General features: G+C 35.6%; 1 protein-coding gene across 1 annotated transcript in view; it reads left to right on the top strand.

Moving 5' to 3' along the window:
* SLC2A13 (solute carrier family 2 member 13) overlaps positions 1–23,087 on the top strand; it is a 332,293-nt gene that overhangs the window by 27,925 nt on the left and 281,281 nt on the right. The window contains exon 2 of the mRNA XM_079139372.1: positions 13,760–13,919. Coding sequence (XP_078995498.1) covers positions 13,760–13,919 — 160 coding nt within the window. The remainder of the gene's footprint in view (positions 1–13,759; positions 13,920–23,087) is intronic.

Genomic DNA, 23,087 nt, shown 5'->3' with positions numbered 1-23,087 from the left:
CCCTGTTTGTGTATTCTGTAAGCACTGATATTTGGTTTTAACAAAAGGGAAAAATAGTTAATGAAATTATGTAGTCATTGTTTTTATGGTGTAAGCTGAATAAAACAAAGTTAAGTCTCTAACATTTTTGGATTTACACACCTTAATGAATCTACCTTCTGACTTTCTTGTTGGAGTCACTCTTCAGTTATAAATAGCCCACGCTTGGTAGTCCAAGTGAACGTGCATGGCTATTGTCATTTCATTGCTATGGCAATTCTGCAATTAGTGTGGAAGGTGCTGGTGTGCTCCTGGGCAAGGGTTTTGATGTACTGACTTGGAAGTGGGAGTATAAAAACCCTTTTTACAGCTGCTGTGTGGTTCTGAATAGAGACATAGCAGCTGCTTTTTTTTTTTTCATTTTTTTTTACTAATTTAGATGTAGACATTATGCTTTGATGAATTGTTGGCAGGACTATCTCCTTATTTTCCTGTCTGTAAAAAGGAAAACAAATTTGGGTTTCAAGTAAATATTGAGGCAAGTTGTTTGTGAAAGTTCCAGAAAGTAGTCCTGGAACTGTTTTTTTTTTTTTCCTATCTTTTGCCTTTAAAGCTAAAATTAGCAAAAACAACAACAAAAAATTTCACCAGGAGATAAAATTTAACTATTGAAATATATCCCATTTCTTTGGGTAAAATAAAAATTGGAGGGATTAATGAAGTCCTGTATAAAAGAGCTTGATAAGTACTTATAAAATTGATTCTGGAAAAATGCTAATTGTATATGCATCTAACTAGTTAACCTTTTTTAAAATATAAAGTCATTACAAAATTGTAAGATACAGTGACTCTTGACTCTTGCATCACAGGTAAAGCAGAATATATAATTTGAGCTTTCAAAAGGAATAATTTTGATGTCCATTTTCACTATTTTTATCCAACATAGTATTGGAAGTCTTAGCCTGAGCAGTTGATCAAGAGAAGAAATAAAAATATTTCTTTTTTAATTGACATATAAATAAAAAGAGACAAAGTAAAAGTATTTCTGTTTGTAGTTGATGCGATTTAAAAAAGAAAAAATCTTAAAATTGTTGCCCAAAAACCATTAGAACTGATAAAACTCTGTGAAGCTTCAGGGTTCAAAATGGGTTTACAAAAATCAGCAACATTTATAATACCTGAATGACAAACTTGCTGAAAAAGAAATAAAAAATCATATTCATAGTATCTGCAAAAACATACCTAGGATAAATTTGACCAAGGAAGTAAATGATTTTTATAATGAAAATTACAGAATATTGATGAAAGGGATAGAACACAAAAAATGGGAAGACAACACATTGGTCTAGGCACTGATTTTCTTTTGTATAAGACCCCCAAAACATACGTAGCAAATGCAAAAATAGAAAAATGTGATTGTGTTAAGCTAAGGAATTTCTGCACAGCAGTGGAGTCAACAGAGTGAAGAGCCAACCTATAAATGGGAGAACGTGTTTGCAAACTGTTCCACTCTCTAGGCATTAATACCCAGAATATGTAAGGGGAAAAATGGTTTTAAAAAAAAAAAAAAGTCTGATTTGAAAATGGACAAATGAGGGGCTGGGGTTGTGGCTTGGTGGTAGAGCACTTTCCTGGCATGTGTGAGACCCTGGGTTCAAATCTCATTGCTGCATATAAATGAATAAAATAAAAGATCCATTGGCATCTAAAAAACTTTTTTTGAAAAATGGACAAATGATGTGAGTAGACATTTCCCAAAATATGTACTTATGTCCAAGTATATGAAGAAAATGCCATCACTAATTGGGAAACGTAAATCAAAACCACAATGAAGAATCTCACCCTAGTTAGAATGGCTGTTATCAAAGAGACTAAAAACATGCTAGCAAGATTGTAGAGAAGGGGAAACCAGTGTGCATTGTTGGTGGTAAGGAAAAATTAGGATAGCTATATGTAAAATAGTTCCTCAAGAAACTAAAAGTAGAACTACTATATGATCCAGCTCTCTCATTACTGGATATATATTCGAAAGAAAGGAATTAGTTTATTGAAGACATACATGTACTTTCATATTTCTTGCAATTATGTTCATTGTAGCCAAGACATAGATCAACCAGTGTGTTCCTTGGTACATGAATGGATAAAGAAAATGTGGTATAAATACACCATGGAATACTGTTCATCCGTAAAGAATGGAATCCTTCATTTGTGGCAGTGTGGATGGAACTGAAGGACATTAAGTTAACTGAAATAAACCAAACAGAAAGACAAACACTGCATGTTCTCACACATGCGGAGGCTAAAAAATGTTGAGTGTAGAGTAGTGGTGACCAGAGGCTGAAAAGGAGAAGGGGATGTGGAGATAATGGTACCAAAATATAATTAGATAGAAGGAATGAGCCCTAGTGATGACTGTGGATGCCTGTAGTTTGTAACAATTTACTGTATGTTTTATAAAGAACTAGTATAAAGGAGTTCCAAGGTTCCCAGCACAAAGTAATGATACATATTTGAGGAGATGGAAATGCTAATTATTTTGATTTGATCATTACACATTGTATGTGTGTCAGATTATCACACTGGACCCCTAAAATATTTATATGTCAATTAAAAATTTTAAAAACACATAGAAAAAGGAAGAATTTTCAGTAAATTTAGAGCATAATTAATGTTAGTTTTGCCTTCAAAAATTTTTGGAAAAATATTTTCCTTCCCAAGATGACTTGAGTATTTACGCTAAACCTTTTAGTTTTTTTTTTTTTTTCCCCCTAACAGTGTAGTATGTTTTAAAACATGAATTTCAGGATTTTTTTTAGGAATGTGACAAATCATATTATACAGTTAATATGGTTTAGCTATTGATTTCTATTCTGAAAGTACTTCTAAGATACTTTATACACTTTTTAATTATAAACATTTTTCTTCTGAAAATTCTCAAATGTAGCATATAAAATCAGATAGGCTATTTTCCCCCGGCCTATTTTGCATTATCTGCAAGTAATGACTATTTTCTCCGTTAGAGCAATCTCCATGTTCACAGGCTATTGATGTTTTCTCTTTCTAAACATGTGTAACAGTAAGAAAACCAGGAATTACAGTGTTTTCCCTGAATCTGTACTCTAGTCATCTATAGTAATCTTGATTTCTGGTCAGAATCCTACCCCTACCATCTGCTAGACAGCTAAGTGGAAGATTTGCAGATTTGCACATTACAAAACAATAGCCTCTCAAAATAACCTGCCTTATGTCCTAAAAATTGTGTAGATTTTGCTTTTGGTAGTGTTCCTTTAAGCCACCAGGAGTTGGTTTAGGTAGGTAGGGAGAGGTGGGGGCTCAATTTCATTTTTTTACTTAGAGATACTCACTTGTCTCACAGCCATTTATTAGAAGATCCATTTTCCCCACCCACCATCAACCTCCTCTGCATCTTAACATCTTTATGTTGTTGAATTTTCTAGTCCACAAGCATAATGTAACTATCAATATTTAGGTCTTCTTTAATGTCATAAAAATAGTCATAATTTGATGGTACTTTATATTTTTATAATATTTGTAATATATTTTTAAATTTTTTTCAAGCTGTTTCTGGTATGGTAGCTATGTAATTTGTGTGTGTGTGTGTATGTGTAGCTATGTAATTGTGTGTGTGTTTGTGTGTGTGTGTACACACACACGCATGGGTGTGTTTAAGATGGACTTTCTACATTGCCCAGACTGGCCTCAAGTTTATGATCCTCCTGCTTCAGCCTCCTGAGTAACTGGGATCACAGGTATGGGCCATGTCATCCAGCTAAAGTATTGATTTTTAAATATAAGCAGTATAGGGACATTCATATCCTGTAGTTGGAAAGATAATATTAGAAGAGGCTGAGAAGGATGATAAGTGTTGGTGGGTGCTTATATGATTTTTTATTTCTATTTTTTTGCCACATTACAAAACTCAAAAGCTAAGGGTTATTCAGAGTTTTAGAGCCACAGGAAATCATTAATGGAGAGCTTTGATAATTAATATTGACATTGTGTTGCTTGTGTGTGCCTCATTGAACATTCAAAAATAATTCAAAATTTTTATTAAATAACTATTCAGGCATAGAGTTCCAACTAAGTAAAGTGTTTAGCCATTATTATCAAATTCCAGAACAGAAAAATACCGGATAATGCTTTGAAGTGGTGATCAGAAAAGTCAAGAAATTATTCCTATGTAGCTCAAGAAATGAGTTACTGAGAAAAGAAAGGAACCATGGGAAGAATTCAGTATTCTACTTGTTCAGTCAGATTTCTATACTACAAACTAGTGGAAGGCCTCTGAGCTTTCCAAATGAATCTTCCCTAAATGTGACATTGCTAAATCTTAGGATTCACTTAAAGGTTGTTTCAAAAATAGTATATGGGTGGTCTCTCTTGGTTTCTTTCAGTTTGAAAATGGCTTTCACATGCCCCTGAAGGACAATTCTGTAGGGTATGAAATTCTTGGCTCATAGCATTTTCCCCTCAAATACCTGTAATTGTTGCTTTGTAGCATTTCATGCTGCCTAATTTTTTTACTTTGTGGGTATAAACTGATTTTTCCTTTTTGTCCTATTTCTAAAAAATAATGATGATGAGTTTTCATTGATCTTTAAAATCGTTAATTTTCCCAGGATGTGTCTAGCTGTTAGCACCTACTGGGGCCCATTTATTTCTCTTAGAGTAATCTCCTTTTTAACAATACCTTTTATCATTTTCTTTTTCTTTCCATTCCTAGAGAACATCTCATACTGATGTTTCATTCTTCTGATTCGAATTTCATGCAGCTTCATTTCTGTTCTTTACTGCCTCCAGGATGGTGTTTATTTCTTCTGTTATTTATATTTTCTGCTATAAAATGTTCAGCGTTGTTGGAATCCCCCAGCCATTTCTCTGTTTAATTTCATTCCATTGTCTTTCTTTTTACACTGATTTGCTACTCATAGTTTTCTTCCCTGCTTTAGGCAAGGCCATATCTTCTTTACCTTGAAAAATGTTATAAAAATGGGAGGGTGTTGATTTATTCTAGTAGTTCCTTCTGGTTTACTCATCAACCCTTTGTATCTATTGGATGCATATTTCTACAGCCAGATTCTAGTCCTGAGCTCATCCTACTCTCTACATGTCCCTTGTGAATTTGTTTTATGGACACCTGCTCAATTATAACCTGTATTTGGGGTGATTCACCATCTTTTAGCACCTATTTAGGTTTCAAGTGTGTGTTGCCCTGAGAGTGTTTGCTCTAGATGTCACAAAGTTAAATATGAGAGCACCACTGTGTTGCTCCTTGCTGAATTCACTGCCTTGGGGAAGCATATTGATTTCTTATTAACCTTTGTGCATTCCATTTGTCAGGTGTAAAAGCATACTGCTTCTGCTTTCATAGCATTTCATACAGCTCTCTCCTCTCTTATATTTCTAACCTCTTCAATCCTATTTTAGGAAACTTCTTGAATATGTATTAATTTATTTGCCATCTCTTCCCATCAAGAAATTCTTTCAGTGTTCTTTTCCTGCCCTCTCCCATCTGTGTCTTGCAGGAATACTTTCTCCTCTTTATGACACTGTTCTTCCTTGGGACTAAACTCAAAGTTAATTTCATTCATGAATATTCTCCCTGGAAGGCAGAACACTGGTAACTGAAAATTACAGGCCTCTCATTCTGGTGTGTGTGGACTTAAATATGGAACAAGGAGATGATTATCTACTGTTATATAGTATCTATATTGGAATATTGGAATATAATACTGTTATTTAAAGTGATATTGTACTGCAGTGGTTCTAAATTTTTGTCCAGATTGTTATAAGTGTCTGTGTAGGAATGTGTTTTGTTTGGCTATTTTCTTTGGTCTGAGTACTGTGCTATATCCTAGTTGTTTTGCAGGTTCTTGAATACCTAACATTTTACACTCAGTTGGCCATCTGTATTTACAGTACCTGCTTAGCATACATTAGAAGCTTGAGACTTCTTTTTGGAGTCTCTATTTAAAAGAGGAAAAATGCTTGCAGAACAATGAATGGAAGCTATTGAATTGTGAAAAAAATATTGACTGTTATAACCAAATTTCAATATTGGTCACCTGTGGGTGATTAGTTGTGATTTGTATTTACCTTGTTACCTGTTATTTCCAGATATTCCAGATTGAATATCATTTTTAGTTTTAAACCAATCAGTTAACACTAAGTTAAAAGAATAAGGTTCTGTGTCTGTCTCCCATAGTACTAATCAATAACTTTTAAGTGCTTATTCCATGTCCGGGCCTGGACCTGACACTTAGGCAAGTTTGAGTACAAAAGATAATGTGAGAGGACCATTCCATTAACAAGCTTGTAGTTGGTTCTGCGTGGAGAAACAACTGTGATACAGTTCCTTTTGAGATGTTACCAGTGAAAAAAAGACAGGGCAGATCGATAGATTCTCAAGTAATCTAAAGGGAGAGGTCATTTTAGGTCATTTGAGAGTGCACTGAGCAGATGCCAGTATGCTTTTAATGCTTTGATAAGAAGAGCTCTTTAAGGATGAAAAACATTAGCTTTGTTAGTTATCCCCAAAGACAGAATCTTTTCCTTACCTGAGTCTTCTGTTCTAGGCATTTTGTTGTCTTGGGTGCATTTTGAAGTTGCCCAGCATCTTCTGAGAGTGTCTTAAACTTTATTAGAAAAAAATGAAAACTGAATTTTGGGTTGTGTGTTAACAATCTGGTAACTATAGACACTTGATTATCTAGAAGAATGCAGACATATCAGCGGTGGCCAAGACAGCCAAACCCAAACAACTACAGTGAAGGACACTGTTTTCTTAGATGGACTCTGTTACTTTTCATTAAAGTTTTTTCTTTACAGATGATAAAGCAATAATTTACAAAATGAAATTAGGACATCAAAATCCTTCTTGTTCAAGAAACATTATTATTAGAAGGTAGCTTCATGCACTTCTAAGAAACTAATTAGTTGCTGCATGGCTTATCATGCTGAGAGAGTGCTGTGATTCATGGGTATTTATCCATCACAACAGGATTTTCTAATGCTATTTGGTTATGAAATTACTTATACCTCTGACTCAGGCCTTTAAAAGGGCTTCCAGCAGCTTTTAAAAGCCAACTTCTACACTCACTGTGCTGTTTAGATGGTAAATCAGCATGGCAGGGTCTGAATCTGGTTGCACTGTGGTATCTAAGGTTCTGTTTTCTGATGACATGCCTCAAGCTAATCATGATGATGAGTTTTCATCAATATAAACTTACTATTTTGTAGAAACTCAAACTTTTCAAAAGTATTAGGAGACAATACCAACATGGATTTTTGTGGTTATTTTTACTCTAGTAAAATATTAATATAGCCTGTACCACTGCATTTCTTACGTTAATTTCAATTTATGAGTTTAGTATGGTCTGTTAAAACTTCTTTTTTCTTTCCTAGACATTTATTTTATTGAGTTAGTGATTGGAGAAGGGAAGAAATAAAAACTCTTTTTAGAACTCTCCTTAACTTCAAGTATTACTTGTTATTTACCTTTCTGGAGTGCCTAATTCTTAATTTTGGGGATCCTAACACCATCTTCCTTGGGTTTTAATGCCAGAGCAGAAATGAGTCTTTTCTTTCTTCTTTAATTTTTTTTTAGTTATACATGGACACAGTACCTTTATTTCATTTATTTTTATTTTTATGTGGTTCTGAGAATTGAACCCAGTGCCTCACGTGTACGAGGCAAACACTCATCCACTGAGCTACATAACTCCAGACTGAGTCATTTCTTCACAACAGAATTTAGGCTAATAACTGGGGAAGTTTTTACTTACTTATTTGAATGTTCCTGTGGTTTATTTAAATCTAGAACTGAGGTATACAAATACATAGTAGTAATTCAAAACGAGCTCTCATGTCTAGTGATTTTACTTAACCCTCTTTTGTTAGAATGAGTTTTGTCTCGGAGCAGTATTCTATGTTTCCTCAAAGTGGAAAAGGAAATTTTTTGGGGTAGCATAACCTTAATATCTAAAGTTTTAAAAAGTAGGCTTCATGTTTGGGAACCCATAAATTATGGTTTGATGCATTGGTTTTATTACTAGCAAGCAGAATTAACAGGGATAGGGCTTAAAAGATGGCTATTGAACCCAGGTGAGTAGAGGGAACATGGAACTTACTACTATTCCAATTCATGTAGCAGTTTTATGGGTTTAAATTTGTCTAGCTCAAAATCATACAACGAATCATATCAAGTAGTTTTTCTTACTCATTGATCTAAGCTCTTTAGTGTGAGCCCTGGTGGCAGCACACATAGCAGGCAGGGGAGATAGGAAAGAGGAAAGACCCTCCTGCCCCTTGGATACTTATGTGCACTAGAGTGGGTAATAGGGTAAAAAATAAAGTGGTTCTGAACCATTTTCAAAGGATTATGTTCTAAACAGAGGCATGACATTTGGTCTTTGATGGCGCTTTACAAAGGTTGGGAACCTGAATCTGCAAGGCCCATTTAGACATTAGCTTCTGTGTAATTTTCTAAAAATCTCCTTATGTCTGTTTCTGAGGCTGGGTTTCTTTATGTTTCATAGGGGAATAATGCCTGATATCTGTCTCACCTAACTATTGATAGGATGATATAAGATGATAAAATAAAATGATTGACTTGTAAAGGCTGTAGAATTAAGGTGGTATTTAAGGATACGGCAGATGCTCACTCATCATCTACCTTGCATTCCTCCTAGCAGTCCCTCAAACACTGGAATTTTTCAGAACTGCCTTTTGTTCTGGGCATTCTTACTACTTTTCTGATAAAGGGGTTTCTGGTCCATTCCCATAGTCATGGTTCTGTGTACCAGGTGCACAGAACCACCTTTTGGGCTTCAGGTACTTGTGTAACTTCTAAGCTTTATTGGCCTAGTCTGTTTGAAATCACTCTTAAAGAAATACAGTCCAGTCACTGAAAGCAATTGAAAAGCAGCACTTGCTCTTAACTTATGTCTCTTGAAGAATATAATAGCATGTAGGTTATAACTCAGCAGCAGTTCTTAAAATCCACCATCCCCTCTCCTCCCCCACTGAGCTCAGTCCCTTTGTCACAGGCTCCCATTTTCTCCAGACTCACTCTGAGCCTATCACTTGCAACTCTCTCCATCTTTTTTCATTTGAACTTCTCCCCACAAATCAGATCTTTTGCCTTGCCCACTCCCCTTTTTTGCCTAACATGATAAGAGACCAAGAACTACCTGACAAAACCCAAATTATCCTCTGAGGATGAGGGAGAAAAGGGGTCAGTCATTCTAGCAAAGACTTTCTTTGCATGGGGGAATAGGGAGGCTGGGAACACTCACTTATAAGTTGCCTGTATTTCCGGCACACTTACAAGTCACTCTGTTGGTTCCCTGCTTGGATATTTCACAAAGCACTTCTGATTCAGGCCTGCTACGATGTGACCTGATTATCTTCCACCCAGACTTGCTGCTTCCTGGGTTTCCTGTCTTTATATGAGTACCAGCATGCTCTTTTCCATCTTAATGCCATCCTCCACTTTCTTCTATCCTCATCCATCTCATCCATCCAGATTCTCTGTAGTCTGAATGAATACTAAATTGATGGTTCTCTCATCTGTTTTGCTCCATCTCTACTTGCTGCCATGCATTGTTTTTCACTGGAGATCAATTTCCCACACTCCAACCAGAATCATCCTTTTAAAAAGTGAATCTGATCTTGCCTTTTCCTCTTTCACACCATTCAAAGGATTCTGAGTACCAAACCTTTAATTTGGCCTTTAAATTCCTGTGTAGCTTGACTGGTCACCACCCATCTCTCTGAAAATGGTTCCCTTTCCTCAGCAGGGTGCATTTCTTCCTCCCTCAAAGTCTTTGACTAAGCAGGTCTGATTGTCTAAAGTACCTCTCTGCCTGCCCCTCACCCCAGCTCTGCCCTACTCTTTCACTAGATTGCAGCTAATATAAATTCTTTATCCAGGGCCCCTGTGATTCCTCAGACTGGGCCATTCCCTTTACTATCCCCTCATGTTCCTCACACTTCCCAGAGACCCTAAGCTGCATGAGGACAGAAAGTGTCTCTGTCTCCTACAGTATTGGCTCCACAGTGTTCAGCACGGTGCCCTACTCAGATCCAGTGTTCTACAGATGCTCATTGGTTACTGAATGCAGCGTTCACAATTTAATTTCTCTCTACCGTCTCATCTTCACTCACATTCTGCCTCACACTTTATCTCTGAGAGAACCCTGTTTTATTTACATTCTTAAACTTAGGCTCTTCTGTGCAGAATTACCTGCCCAGCCTTTCCTAGCTACCACCTAATTATCATTAGCAGGCACCAGTTGTCAGCATCACCAGGTACAGCCCAGTGACTAGCTTCCTTATGACCCTTACCATGTTATTTTTAAATTACTCATTTGGTTGCATGCTTTTATAAATAGGGCTTGCTTCTAGTTTTCTTCATAGCAGAGGCGCTTTTTTTTTTTTTTTTTTTTTTTATGTATACTCTTTAACATCAACACCAAACACAGATTGAAGTGAATTGAAAATTGAGATGCCTTATAACTAGAGACAATAATAATAAATGCTGATAAATTATTGACTGCCTTCTCTATGCTAGGTGCAGTTTTAAGTGTTTTACTCTGTTAACTCATTGACTCTTGTCAACCCCTATGAAGGAATTTTGTTCCCATTTTCTAGGTAAGGATCTGGAGACCCAGAAAGGTCAGGTAACTTGTGCAAACTTAACCAACTGGTAAGTGGCAAGGTTGGAGTTGATTCATGAGCCTACCTCCATCTGTGATGATCACTTAGTATGTCTGCACCTTCAAAATTGGGCCTGGAATGTGTCAGGTTTTAATTCTGGTTCTTCAACTTACGTGCCCTGGGGTAAAGTTTTTCTTTATAAAATGGGAATAATTACATGCCCTTAATAGAGGTGTGCTAAAGATTAATGAAATCAGTCCATTTAAAATATCTGAAAGAATATAGGCAGTTGTTAACAGTGTTAAGTCAGTGTGAGCATTCCTTGGATAGATCTTTCGGGGTTCTTTCCAACTCTGAATACGATGGCTCCTCTGTCTTTTTCCTGTGCCATTACCTGTTACTTTCAATGCTCTGGTTTTCATCCTAACCAATCATGAGCCTAAGGACATGTGTGCATTTCTTGTAGAGTAAGATATATGGATTTTGTGACAAGCATGTGTTGCTTAAAAACCACCAACCATCCTGATTTTCCATGCTTAATTCTCTGGGTTAGATGGCTCAACTAAAGACCCCTGGCTAGAGAGAGCAGCTGAATTCTTGTTTACAGATAGGCCAGTGTAGAAAAAGAAATCCAAATAATAAATTAGTGTTTGACTTTAAAAAAAAAAATTGTATATATTTTTTAGTTTTATTCACTTATTTATATGTGGTGCTGAGAAATGAACCAGTACCCCGCACATGCTAGGCAAGAGCTCTACCACTGAGCCAAGACCCCTGCTGAAGTGTTTGATTTTTTATTGGAATGTTTTAATAGTAAAAGAATTAAAGCTGGGTGTGGTGGTGTGCACCTGTAATCCCAATAGCACTGGAGACTGAGGCAGGAGGATCGCAGGTTCAAAGCCAGCCTCTGCAACTTAGTGAGGTGCTAAGCAAGACCCTGTTTCTAAATAAAATACAAAATAGGACTGGGGATGTGACTCAGTGGCCAGGGGCCCCTGAGTTTAATCCCTGGTACCTCCTCACCCAAAGAATTAAAAATATATAATTAACTCATTGACATTTGTACGAAATGTTTCTTCTTTTAAAGCTAGACAAAGGGCATTTTAGATTGGTCTGTGCTATTAAACTCAGTAGTAAGTCAAATGGAAGTTTTCAGCTGTTTAGGTGATTTAATTGGAAAGATAACTCATACTGTGTTCAATGACATTTCCTTATTCTGTGAAATGCATAAAACTTATGCATAAAAATATGCAGACAGGTACAACAGTAGCAAAGACATTGGTGGAAAGTATTTGTATTTCTTTGACCTGTGTGCAAATTTAACAACTACTTAGCAATAGTTGCAACAATATTTTGAATTTTCTAGAAGTAAATGGGTTATTAAATAAAACTTACCTATTTATTTGCCTTACACAAAGATAGAACAAAGCAAAACACACACGCGCGCACACACACACACACACACACACACACACACACAAAACAAACAAAAAAACCCCGAAAAAACCAAAGCAAAGCAAAACTTATAACAGGTGAAATTGCACACTGCTGTGGCATCAGGAGGGAGTTCTGTTCACAAAGTGAGTACCCTGCAGTCCAAAACCCTGGGTGGAGGTGGGCCTCTATTACTGCATGTAGAGGGAAACGAGAGAGAGCTGCATGATTTATATCAGCCATCAACAAGCAAAAATCTTTCGGTTGACTGAGTGTTAGAGTGCTTGCCCAGTATGTGTGAGGTCTTAGGTTGGATTACCAGCACTGAAAAAAAAAAAAAAAAAAAAAGTTGAGAAGCACGACTACTGCTGTTACCCAGACTAGAATTGTGTTTGTTTTATTGAATGCGACGGCACAGTCAACAGCCCTCAAACAAGCTACAGGGGTTTTGGTGCCGCTCTCTTCAATAATGACTTTTTTTTTTTTTTTTTTTTTTTGGGTGTCATAAAAATCAATTCACTAACTCATTAAAAACAAGTCTACATGCTTCTATTGTGCAACTTACTGGCTTAATGTAGAGATTGATTTATGATATATACAGATACAAAGCGACTAAACTTTCATTAATAATCTTGCTCTTTTTTTCCCCCCAATGAGGTATCGGTGAGTATTGATTAGATATTGGTTTTAGTCTAGACATACCTGAAAATTGGAAGTGCCATACAGGAGTGAGATAGATGTGGCAGGCAGGGCTGAGATTTTCTTTAAAATAACATTTTTTATTGGCTCAAAGTTCTGCACCATAGAATTTGAGTTTTTAAAAAAACATAGTGTCAAAAATCCTGGAAGATTTTAAAAACATGGGTCCATCTCCCACCTCTAGTTTCTGTTTGACAGTCCTAAGGTAATGCGAGGGCATGTTCATTAAAACAAACAATGAACAAAAAAGTCACACAGTGGTTCTGGTGATCAGTGAATTTAGAGCTATTACCAGAGATTATGCCACATTAATTTTAAATAGAAAAAAATTTTGAAGCCAATATAACTAAATATACCTTAACCACGACACATTATTTTATGTATAATGTCATGTATTTTTGTGAATTGTAAATTCCTGAAGGTACTGTCCAGTCTCTAAGCTGTTTCTGAAATGTAAACCTAGACAATTGAATAGAGTAACTTAATATGGGTTTTATTAGTAAGCCAACTTAAAGGTTTGGAGTATTTTGTTGGAGATGATGACTTTGAATAGTTGATATGTATTCTGGGACAATTGTTATTCTTACCATTGTCTGATTACATTTCCATATAGAATAGATGTTTCAGTAATGAGATTCTTTGTAGAGAGTGTTTTTGTATTTTTAGATCTTAAAAATTATCATGCACACATATTTTCTAATGTTATCTGAAGTCTGTAGAGGTACTTCCATTTTAAGGCTTTCAAGTAATAATATTTAAAAAATGATTCTCTGAGATGGGTATGACACATACTTCTTATCTGCAATGTTACCCTATTAGTTACAAAAGCAATCTTCAAATATGTGGTCATTTTTGTTTAAAGTAGAAAACCAAGCTCGAGTGTGTAGGCCTTAATTCTGTGTTAATATTTATAACAACAGAAATCTTGCTTAAGTGTCTCATGGTCACCTTTCACTTCTCTTTCTAGGCATTGCATCTATGACAGTGCCAGTGTACATTGCAGAGGTCTCACCACCCAATCTAAGAGGCCGACTGGTCACCATTAACACCCTCTTCATCACAGGAGGACAGTTCTTTGCAAGTGTTGTTGATGGAGCCTTCAGTTATCTCCAAAAGGATGGATGGAGGTTTGTAAATAGCTTTTTTTTATTGAATTTTTCAAATAAATCATGATTTTGAGGAATGGGAAAAAATTGAGAAATTGTAGGCAAAATATAACGGGATAGTCCCAATTGTTCTAGGTAATTTGTAAGTGGGTGGCATTCAGCAAAACTGAAAGTAGACAGGAAGCTGATATTTATTTTAATGATAGATAAGGAATCTACCACTAAGAATTGATATTTACAGGGTTTTTAGCATTTAGGTGACATTTCTCACACTGTGTGTAATCTTTTGCAATATTTGTTTAAAAATGAATGCAGTAATAAATATGCATGGTGTTCTTGAATTATATGAGTGATTGACAAATGGTTTATGAACTGCAGATATAACTAACATCCTTTTTTAGATTTATGAAACTACAGTCTGATCTGAAAGAAATGTAGTTGTTAAAGATACAGGTCTAGTTACATTAAAATATTATATGTGTAAATTTAAAATATAGAAATCATCCTAATTTTTTGTTTCTTTTGAATCAGAACAAATGAGAAAAAGTGATATTGAAACCATTAATTCAAACTGCATATTGTAAAAACAAACTAGTTTTATGTTAATCTTAAAGATAAGGGCTCTATGTTCTATATTTTGATTTCTTACTTTATGGTTTTCAAAACAACAGATTGATGTAACTATTCCAGGGAAATTTTATTGGAGTGCATGCCAGGTTACATGGCATCGTCTAATTTGTTTTCTTGACATTGTTTATTACAATAAATGTTTATTCAGCAGCTACTTTGTAGGTACTTGGAATAGAATATTGAGCAAGATAGACTCAAACTCTAACCTATGTGGCATTTTCAGTGTTGAAGTTAATCCTAACAGCTAAAGGGGAAGGGTTGGATGTTGAAGGTGTGGGGAATTGAATGATGTAAACAGCGTGATAAACCATCTGGCTTAGGAAGAGCCACTGAAGACAGCTGGTGGAGTTTTATTAGAAGTCATGGAAGAAAACTCTTTGAGGCCAGTGAGAGCCTGTATTTGTCAGGACTGTTAAAGTGAGGACTCATTTGATATAGGTGGTAGCTGTGTCTGCAGACACCGCTAAACTGCTTTCTACCTTTGAAATAGTCAATCTCTGCCTAAGTGAGAAATTATTGGAAAATTGAAGAAGCAGGAAATTTCATCTTTCTTTTCTTCTGTAGGTGACATGAAAGAGGCTGATGGTAACTATTATCACCATAACCTGGCAATTTTTGTTTTTCTTAGAAAATCAGGGAAGTCATTGAATCCTTAAACATGCATGTCTTTAGAAAGACTTAAATCATCTATTTACATTTTGTTGAAATATTTTATTGGCATAACTAATAGATATATATTCATATTTGTAGTATACTGAGTGTAAGCCACATTTCTCACTAAGGGATAACAATTTAAGTATATTGTCTCAGTACTGGGAAGGAAAGCAAGAAATCATACAGTAACGAAAATAAATTTATGAATGCGCTGCATCTGTGTAGAAGTGGAGGTTTTTAGGAGAGGCTTGAGACTCCTTTCGTTAGGCAGGGTGTTTTAGTCAACTTTCTCACCACTGTGCCCCAAAGACCTGACTAGTAGAATTTTAGAGGAGGAAAAGTTTATTTGGTGTTCAAGGTTTCAAAGGTTTCAGTTCATAGATGGCCGACTCCTGACTCCATTGCTCCAGGCTGGAGGCGAGACAGAACATCATGGCAGAAGGGCGTGACAGAGGAAAGCAACTTAGAACATATCAATCAGGCAGCAGAGAGGGCTCAAATATGAATTTGAGAGGGATAAAATATGAATCTCAAAGGCATGTCCTCAGTGACTTACCTCCTGCAGCCACATCCTATCTGCCTACAGTTACCACCCAATTAATCCCTGTCAAGCGATTAATGCACTAATTTAGGTTAAACCTTTTACAACCCAATATCATTTCATCACTATACTTTCTTCCATTGCATCACACATGAGATTTTGGGGGACACCTCATATCTAAACCATAACACAGGGTGACAAAGTCATAGACAGACCTGAATCTGAATGTGTTTCTACCATTCATTAGTTGTGAACCTGGAACAAATCATTTAACTCCTCTGTGCTTTATTTTTCTAAAATAAAAGGACAACAACAACAAAAAGGAATCAAAAGTACTTACTTGAAAGATTACTCTGGGATCTAAATTATTATATGTAAAATGTTCAGCCTAGTGCTTGGCACATGGCAAGTACTTTGTTAGAATTAATGCAGAGTCACATTATTTACTATTCTAGTGAATGTATAAAGATAGGCACTACTGTAGGTACTTTGTAAGGTAAACTGAACTAAGCTCAACATTGTGTGGTCTCTGTTTTTCTTATTGATAAGGTTAGGGCTTGGAGGTGGTAGAGCAGAAGCCTGGATAAAAGAAATGTGTTCTAGAGATATGTAACCTACCTAAATTGAATCAGGAGGACATAGAAAATTTAAATAGTCAATTTCAAGCAATGAAATAGAAGATGCCATCAAAAACCTACCAATAGAAAAAAGCCCAGGATGAGATGGATTCTCATCTGAGTTCTACCAGACCTTCAAAGAAGAACTAACACCAGTCTTAAGTTATTCCATGAAATAGAAAAGGAAACCTTCCAAACTCATTCAAGACTCATATCACCCTGATACCAAAACCAGACAAAGACACATCAAGGAATGAAAACTTCAGATCAATATCCCTGATGAACACAAATTCAAAAATTCTTAATAAAATACTGGTAAATCACATACAAAGACATATTAAAAAGATAGTGTATCATGATTACGTGGGGTTCATCCAGGGGTGCAAAGTTGGTTCAACATATGGAAATCAGTAAACATAATTTATCACATTAGTAGATTTAAAGACAAGAACCACATGATTATCTCAATAGATTCAGAAAAAGCATTTGATAAAATTCAGCATCCATTCATGTTCACAACCCTAGAAAAACTAGGGATAGTAGGAACATAACTCAACGATGACAAAACTATCTATGCTAAACCCAAGGCCAACATCATTCTAAAAATGATGGAAAAAAAATTGAAAGCATACCCTCTAAAAACTGGAACAAGAGAGGGATGCCCTCTCTTACCATTTCTCTTCAACATGATCCTTGAAACTAGTGAGAGCAATTAGGAGAAAGAAATTAAAGGGATATGAATAGGGAAAGAAGAACTTAAACTATCCTTATTTGCTGATGCTATGATTCTATATTTAGTTTTCCACCAGAAAACTGTTTATACACACACACACACACACACACACACACACACACACACACACACACATACACACACACACACACAATATTTAGTTGCAGATGGACACGATAACTTTATTTATTTTATGTGGTGCTGAATATTGAACCCAGGGCCTCATGTGTGTAAGGCATGCACTCCACTACTAAGCTACAACCTCAGTCCACCAGGAAGCTTCTTGAATTTATAAATGAATTCAACAAAGTAGTAGGATATAAAATTAATACCGTAAGTCAGTTGCATTCCTGTATACCAGTGATGAATCAGCTGAAGGAGACATCAGGAAAACTATCCATTCATAAGAACCTCAAAAAAAAAAAAAAAAGACTTGGGAATCAATCTAACAAAAGAGATGGAAGACCTCTAACAGTGAAAACTACAGAACACTAAAAGAAATTAAAGACCTTAGAAAATGAAAAGATGGCCTATGTTCTCGGATAGGCAGAATTAATGTTGTCAAAATCTCCATATTACCAATTGTGCCATACAGATTTAATGCAATTTCCATTAAAATTTCAGTGATATTCTTCATAGAAAGAGAAGAAAGTCATGAAGCTCATTTGGAAAAATGAGGCCCAGAATAGCCAAAATAATCCGTAGCAAGAAAAGTGATGTCAGAGCCATCATAATACCAGACCTCAAATTGTACTACACAGCTATAGTAACAAAACAACATGGTATTAACACAAAAACAGACATGAAGACCAATGGAACAGAGTAGAAGATACATACCCACATCAATAGAGTTTTCTCATACAAGACAGAGGCACTGTAAACATATATTGGAGAAAAGATAGCCTCTTCAACAAATGGTGCTGGGAAAGCTGGAAATCCATATATAGTAGAATGAAACTGAACCCCTATCTCTCACCCTGCACAAAACTCAACTCAAAATGGATCAAGGAACTTGGAATCCAACCAGAGACCCTGCACTTACTGAAAGGAAAAAGTAGGCCCAACTCTCCATCATGTTGGCTCAGAAACTGATTTCCTCAACAAGTCTCCTTAAGCTCAAGAAATAGAATCAAGAATCAATAAAAAGGATGGTATCAAAATAAAAAACTGCTTCCCAGCAAATGAAACAATCAAGAACGTGAACAGGGAGCCTATAGAATGGGAGAAAAATTACTTGCTCAGATAGAGCATTAATCTCCAGGATATGTAAAGAACTCAAACAACACCAGAAAAATCCCCAAAAATCCAATCAATAAATGGTCTAAGGAACTGAATAGGTACTTCACAGAAGAAGAAATATGAATAGTCAAAAAAAAATGTTCAACCTCTCTAGTCATTAGAGAAATGCAAATTAAAACTACATTGAGATTCCATCTCACTCCAGTCAGAATGGCAATGATCAAGAAGACAAGTTACAGCCAGGCAAGATGTGCCTACCTATAATCCCAACTGAGGCAGGAAAATGAGTTCAAAACCAGCTTCACCATCTTAGTGAGGCCCTAAGCAACTCATTAAGACCCTGTATGTAAATGAAATATAAAAGAGGGTTGGAGATGTGACTCAGTATTTTAGTGCCCCTGGTTTCAATCCCTTGTACCAAAAAATAAACAAGCAAACAAAAGAATAGAAGTAACAAATGTTGGTGAGGATGTGGGGGGGGAAGTTTCACTCATGCATTAGTGGTGGGACTGCATTAGTGGTGAAGACAACAGGAATAAATAACAGATGGGACAAATGGAAAGTAAATAGTAAAATGCTTTACTTAGAACCTTGTTATAGTAGCAGTTATATTAAATGTAAAATTCATCATGTACCAAAAATATGACACATCTACATCATCTGAAGGAGACATGCTTTAGGATAATAGGTTGAAATAAAAGGATGGAGAAAGATAGAATTAAGTGTGGGAAAGTGGAGTGGACTATTAGTAATCTTACAAAATGGACTTCGAAACCCAGAAGTATTATCAGGGATAAAGAGGGACATTTTATAATGATAAAAGAGGCTTTCATCAGAAATAACAATGATGACAAAAATGTGTAGTTGACTTAATAGTAGAGTTTCAAAATGGATTAAGCAAAAATTAGCAGATGGTGATTATCCAACAGTGTAAATATACTTAATGCTGCACAGCCAAATACTTTTACATGGTTAAAATGGTAAATTTTATTTATATTTTGTCACAGTAAAAATTTAGCAGAACCAAGGGGGAAAACATACAAACCCAGACCCATATTTGGAGATTTTTAACTTTTTTTCTTTAGCAATAGAACAATAAGAAATAAAATAAGGGAAGTTATAGAAAAACTATAACACTATGAAGTTCCTTGTCCAAGGTTGCATTTGTAGACTGCTAGACCCAACCACTGTAGTTGTTCACATTCTTTTTCAAGTTCATATCAGACATTATCCAGAATTGACTAAATCCTGGGCATAAAATAAATGTTAATAATTTTTTTTTTTAACAAATTAAAAAATGAAATCTTATAGAATGTGTTCCCTAACTGTAGCAGAATTAAATTAGAAATCAATAATAATCAGAAAAGTCCCAAATATTTGGAAATTAAAACATGTTCTACATGATATGTGGGTCTAAGGAAAATAAATGGAAAACTGGGAAATAATTTTAAACCTAAAAAATATTAAAATTTGTAAAATGCAGCTGTAGAAGTACTTAGATGAAAATATATTGATTATATTCTAGAAAAGACTTAAAGTCATCAGCTAAGTTTCATGTTAAGCTAGAATAATATGAGCAAATTAAATCAAGAAAACAAGGAAAAAGCTGGGTGTGATGGTGCACACCTATAATCCCAGTAGCTCAGGAGGCTGAGACAGGAGTGAGTTCAAAGCCAGCTGCAGCAAAAGCAAGGTGCTAAGCAACTCAGTGAGACCCTGTCTCTAAATAAAATACAAAATAGGGCTGGGGATGTGGTTCAGTGGTTGAGTGCCCCTGAGTCAATCCCTGGTACCCCCAAACAAAACAAAGAATAAGGAATAATTAAGATCAAAAGTCAATATAATAGAGAATAAACAGGTGGTTCTCTGAAAAGATAAAATTGATAAACTGATTGTGACTCATTAAATTGATTAAGAAAAAGATACTGCTTATATTGTCAATGTCAAATGAAAGAGGGCATATCATTCCTATAGATATTATAAGGATAATAAGGGAACACTGAACAACTTTGTGCCAGTAAACTCAACAAGTTAGATGGAATGGGCATGTTACTTAAAGGTCACTATTTTCCAAAAGTGAACACAAGCTAAAGTGGGAAATCTGAAAATTCCCTGTATTTAGTAAACTGAATCATTATTCATAACCAGTCTGCAAAGAAATCTCTAGGCGCAGATAGTTCCACTAAAGGAAGAAGTAGCTCCAACTCAGGACTGGAGTATACACTTCATAATTCCATAAGAGGTTCATCAAAGTGCAAAATAAGTCATGGGGACAGAAATTATGTTAGTGGTTTTCCTTGACTGGTGAAAAGGGGTGTTATGGGAAATTTCTGGAATGATGGGGATGTCTTGGCTAGGTGTTGGTCACTAGGTGTGTGTATATCTTGTTACAAGAAAACATTGGATCTCTGCATTTTATTGTATGTAACTTTTACTTAAAAAAAGAAATTTTAACCTTATCTTGGCTCCTTTCACCATATTCTTTTTCCACATGAGCCAGAGAATAAATGTTTCTGCCTTGAAAACTTTTCTAATAGTCTCTGTTGAAGTAAGTTTCACGATTCATACACTGTGTAATCCCCTCCCCATCATTACCATTAAGTAATCCTGTTGGATGGCTTTTTCCTGATCCCCAATGGGGTTCTATCCTCCAGAGGTGCATTACCCCTGAGCTAGAGTATCCCCAGTCCTTTTTATTTTTATTTTGAGATATGGTGTTACAAAGTCGCTCATGCTGGCCTTGAACTTGCAATCTTCCGGCCTTGAACTCCCAAATCACTAAATAATCCTGTTTTGTCTGATGATTACTAGTTTGTAGGCTTCTTGAAGCAAAAGGTGTCTGTTGATTTACAGTATCTCCATAGTCTCTAACCCAGAGCTTTGCCTGGAAGATTCTCAGAGTTTGGATATATACATATAATGAGTGTGGATTATTTACAGGAACTGTACTGTATGTGAATTTTGTGTAGGTCTTTATGTATGCTTCCATTTAGTATACAACTACCTAATATCTGTGCAAAATGTCATATTCATTGATTTAAACAATATCACAATCTTATTCTGTCAAAGCATATCTTACTGCTGCTGCTGTAATCACAATACTCCAGGTACCCTTCACCAAGCTACTAGACTTACATACTGATTCTAAATTACCTTCAGAAATTTCCCTCTAAAAGTCTGTATGTAGAGGTAAAATTTTGTTATGTTTGCTTATTTGGCAATGACTTTTTTTTTTTCCAACAGTTTGCATAGAATCTTTCTCTAGGAACATAGATGTTGTTCATTTGCTGATCATGTACCACCAGCAAGTAAATTGCAAGATTGAAACTGTGACACATGGAATGTTTTTCCTTCTGTGCCCTTGCTGTGATTTCATGTTTACTCTCTAATTGCCATCAGATTATCAGGTGTATCAGTCACCACTGTTGATGTGCTACCTGGTCCTCAGTGGCAGAGGAAAATTAACTTAGACCAGAATTTTAATTTGGCAATGTTTTCTTACTCTAATTCTTATCTGTTAAAATGGAGTTATGAGGTACACAAAAATGTTACAAATAAGTTGCTCTAATGTCACTATGGCAAGTGGCTAAATTCAGTATTACTCTTTGCATATAAAGTGTTTGTATTATTTAGAACCACATTAAATAAATTATAATTTGATGACTGTTATCATGTAAATGTTTTGTTACTGAGACATAATGATAACCACTTATTTCGTAGACCAAGAACAGAGATTCCCAGAACTTATTTTGCCTGTTAATGAACTTTGTATGGTATACGTATGTATAGAAGAAATAAATGAAAAAAACCTTAGAGTCCATTGGAAAGCTCAACATCATAGCTGGGTACCAATATTCTTGGATGTGTTGAAGCAATTTGGGTTGTGTTTACCCTGTTTGTTGTTGGGAAGTTTCGGCTTGAGGGGTGTTTTCAGATTTACACAGGACTGCACCATCTCTGGCTATTTGTTCTTTGTGCTCAGTGATTAGCTTAGTTCTTAAACATTTCAGAAGATGCTTGTTGAGTCAACAACTGAATGACTCGAGGAGATCTAAGGAATTTATACTTAGCTTTCCAAGCAGACACAATAAATCTTCATTGGGTAGCTTTCTCAATGAATCTACTGTCTTAATTGCTAGCCCTTTTCATTTTCAGTGAACTATTTCAGGAAAAGAATACTTAGGGAATTTAAAAAATTACATTAATATGTGAATGCATACCAATTTGTAGAGACTGGGGGTATAGGTTATTGGTAATGTGCACTTAAAGTATATGAGTCCCTGAGTTTAATCCCCAGCACCAGATGGCTCGGGGGAGTCACAGACTGTTCAGTTTTCAAGACTAAACAGCAGGGGCTTTTTGTTGTTGTTGTTGTTGTTTGTTTGTTTTTTAAATGTGGTGTTGAGGATTGAACCCAGTGCCTCACCCATGCTAGGCAGCTGCTCTACCACTGAGCTACAACCCCAGCCCTAAACCATAGCATCTTACTACTTATGATGTTCCTCTAATTTAAAGTGTTCAGAATGGACTAACATGGATATGATTTCTTAATCAATAGAAAATGGATATGAACATAGTCCAAGCAAAGAGACAGAAAATAGAAATAAAACAATTGAAATTACAAGTATAATTTTGTCACTTCATTTTCTTCCTGTGTTTTATAAACACAGTGTTGGATATTATATAATATTGTTAGAAAGCCTCACTGTGCTCAGTATGATCTTTCAGAGATCATCACTGTTTTTCAACTTAGTGTTTCAAAAAACACTAAGCTA

The sequence above is a fragment of the Sciurus vulgaris genome, assembly GCF_902686455.1.
Source record: "Sciurus vulgaris genome assembly, chromosome: 5".
NCBI classification, from domain to species: domain Eukaryota; kingdom Metazoa; phylum Chordata; class Mammalia; order Rodentia; family Sciuridae; genus Sciurus; species Sciurus vulgaris.
This window is presented reverse-complemented; position numbering and strand designations above follow the sequence as displayed.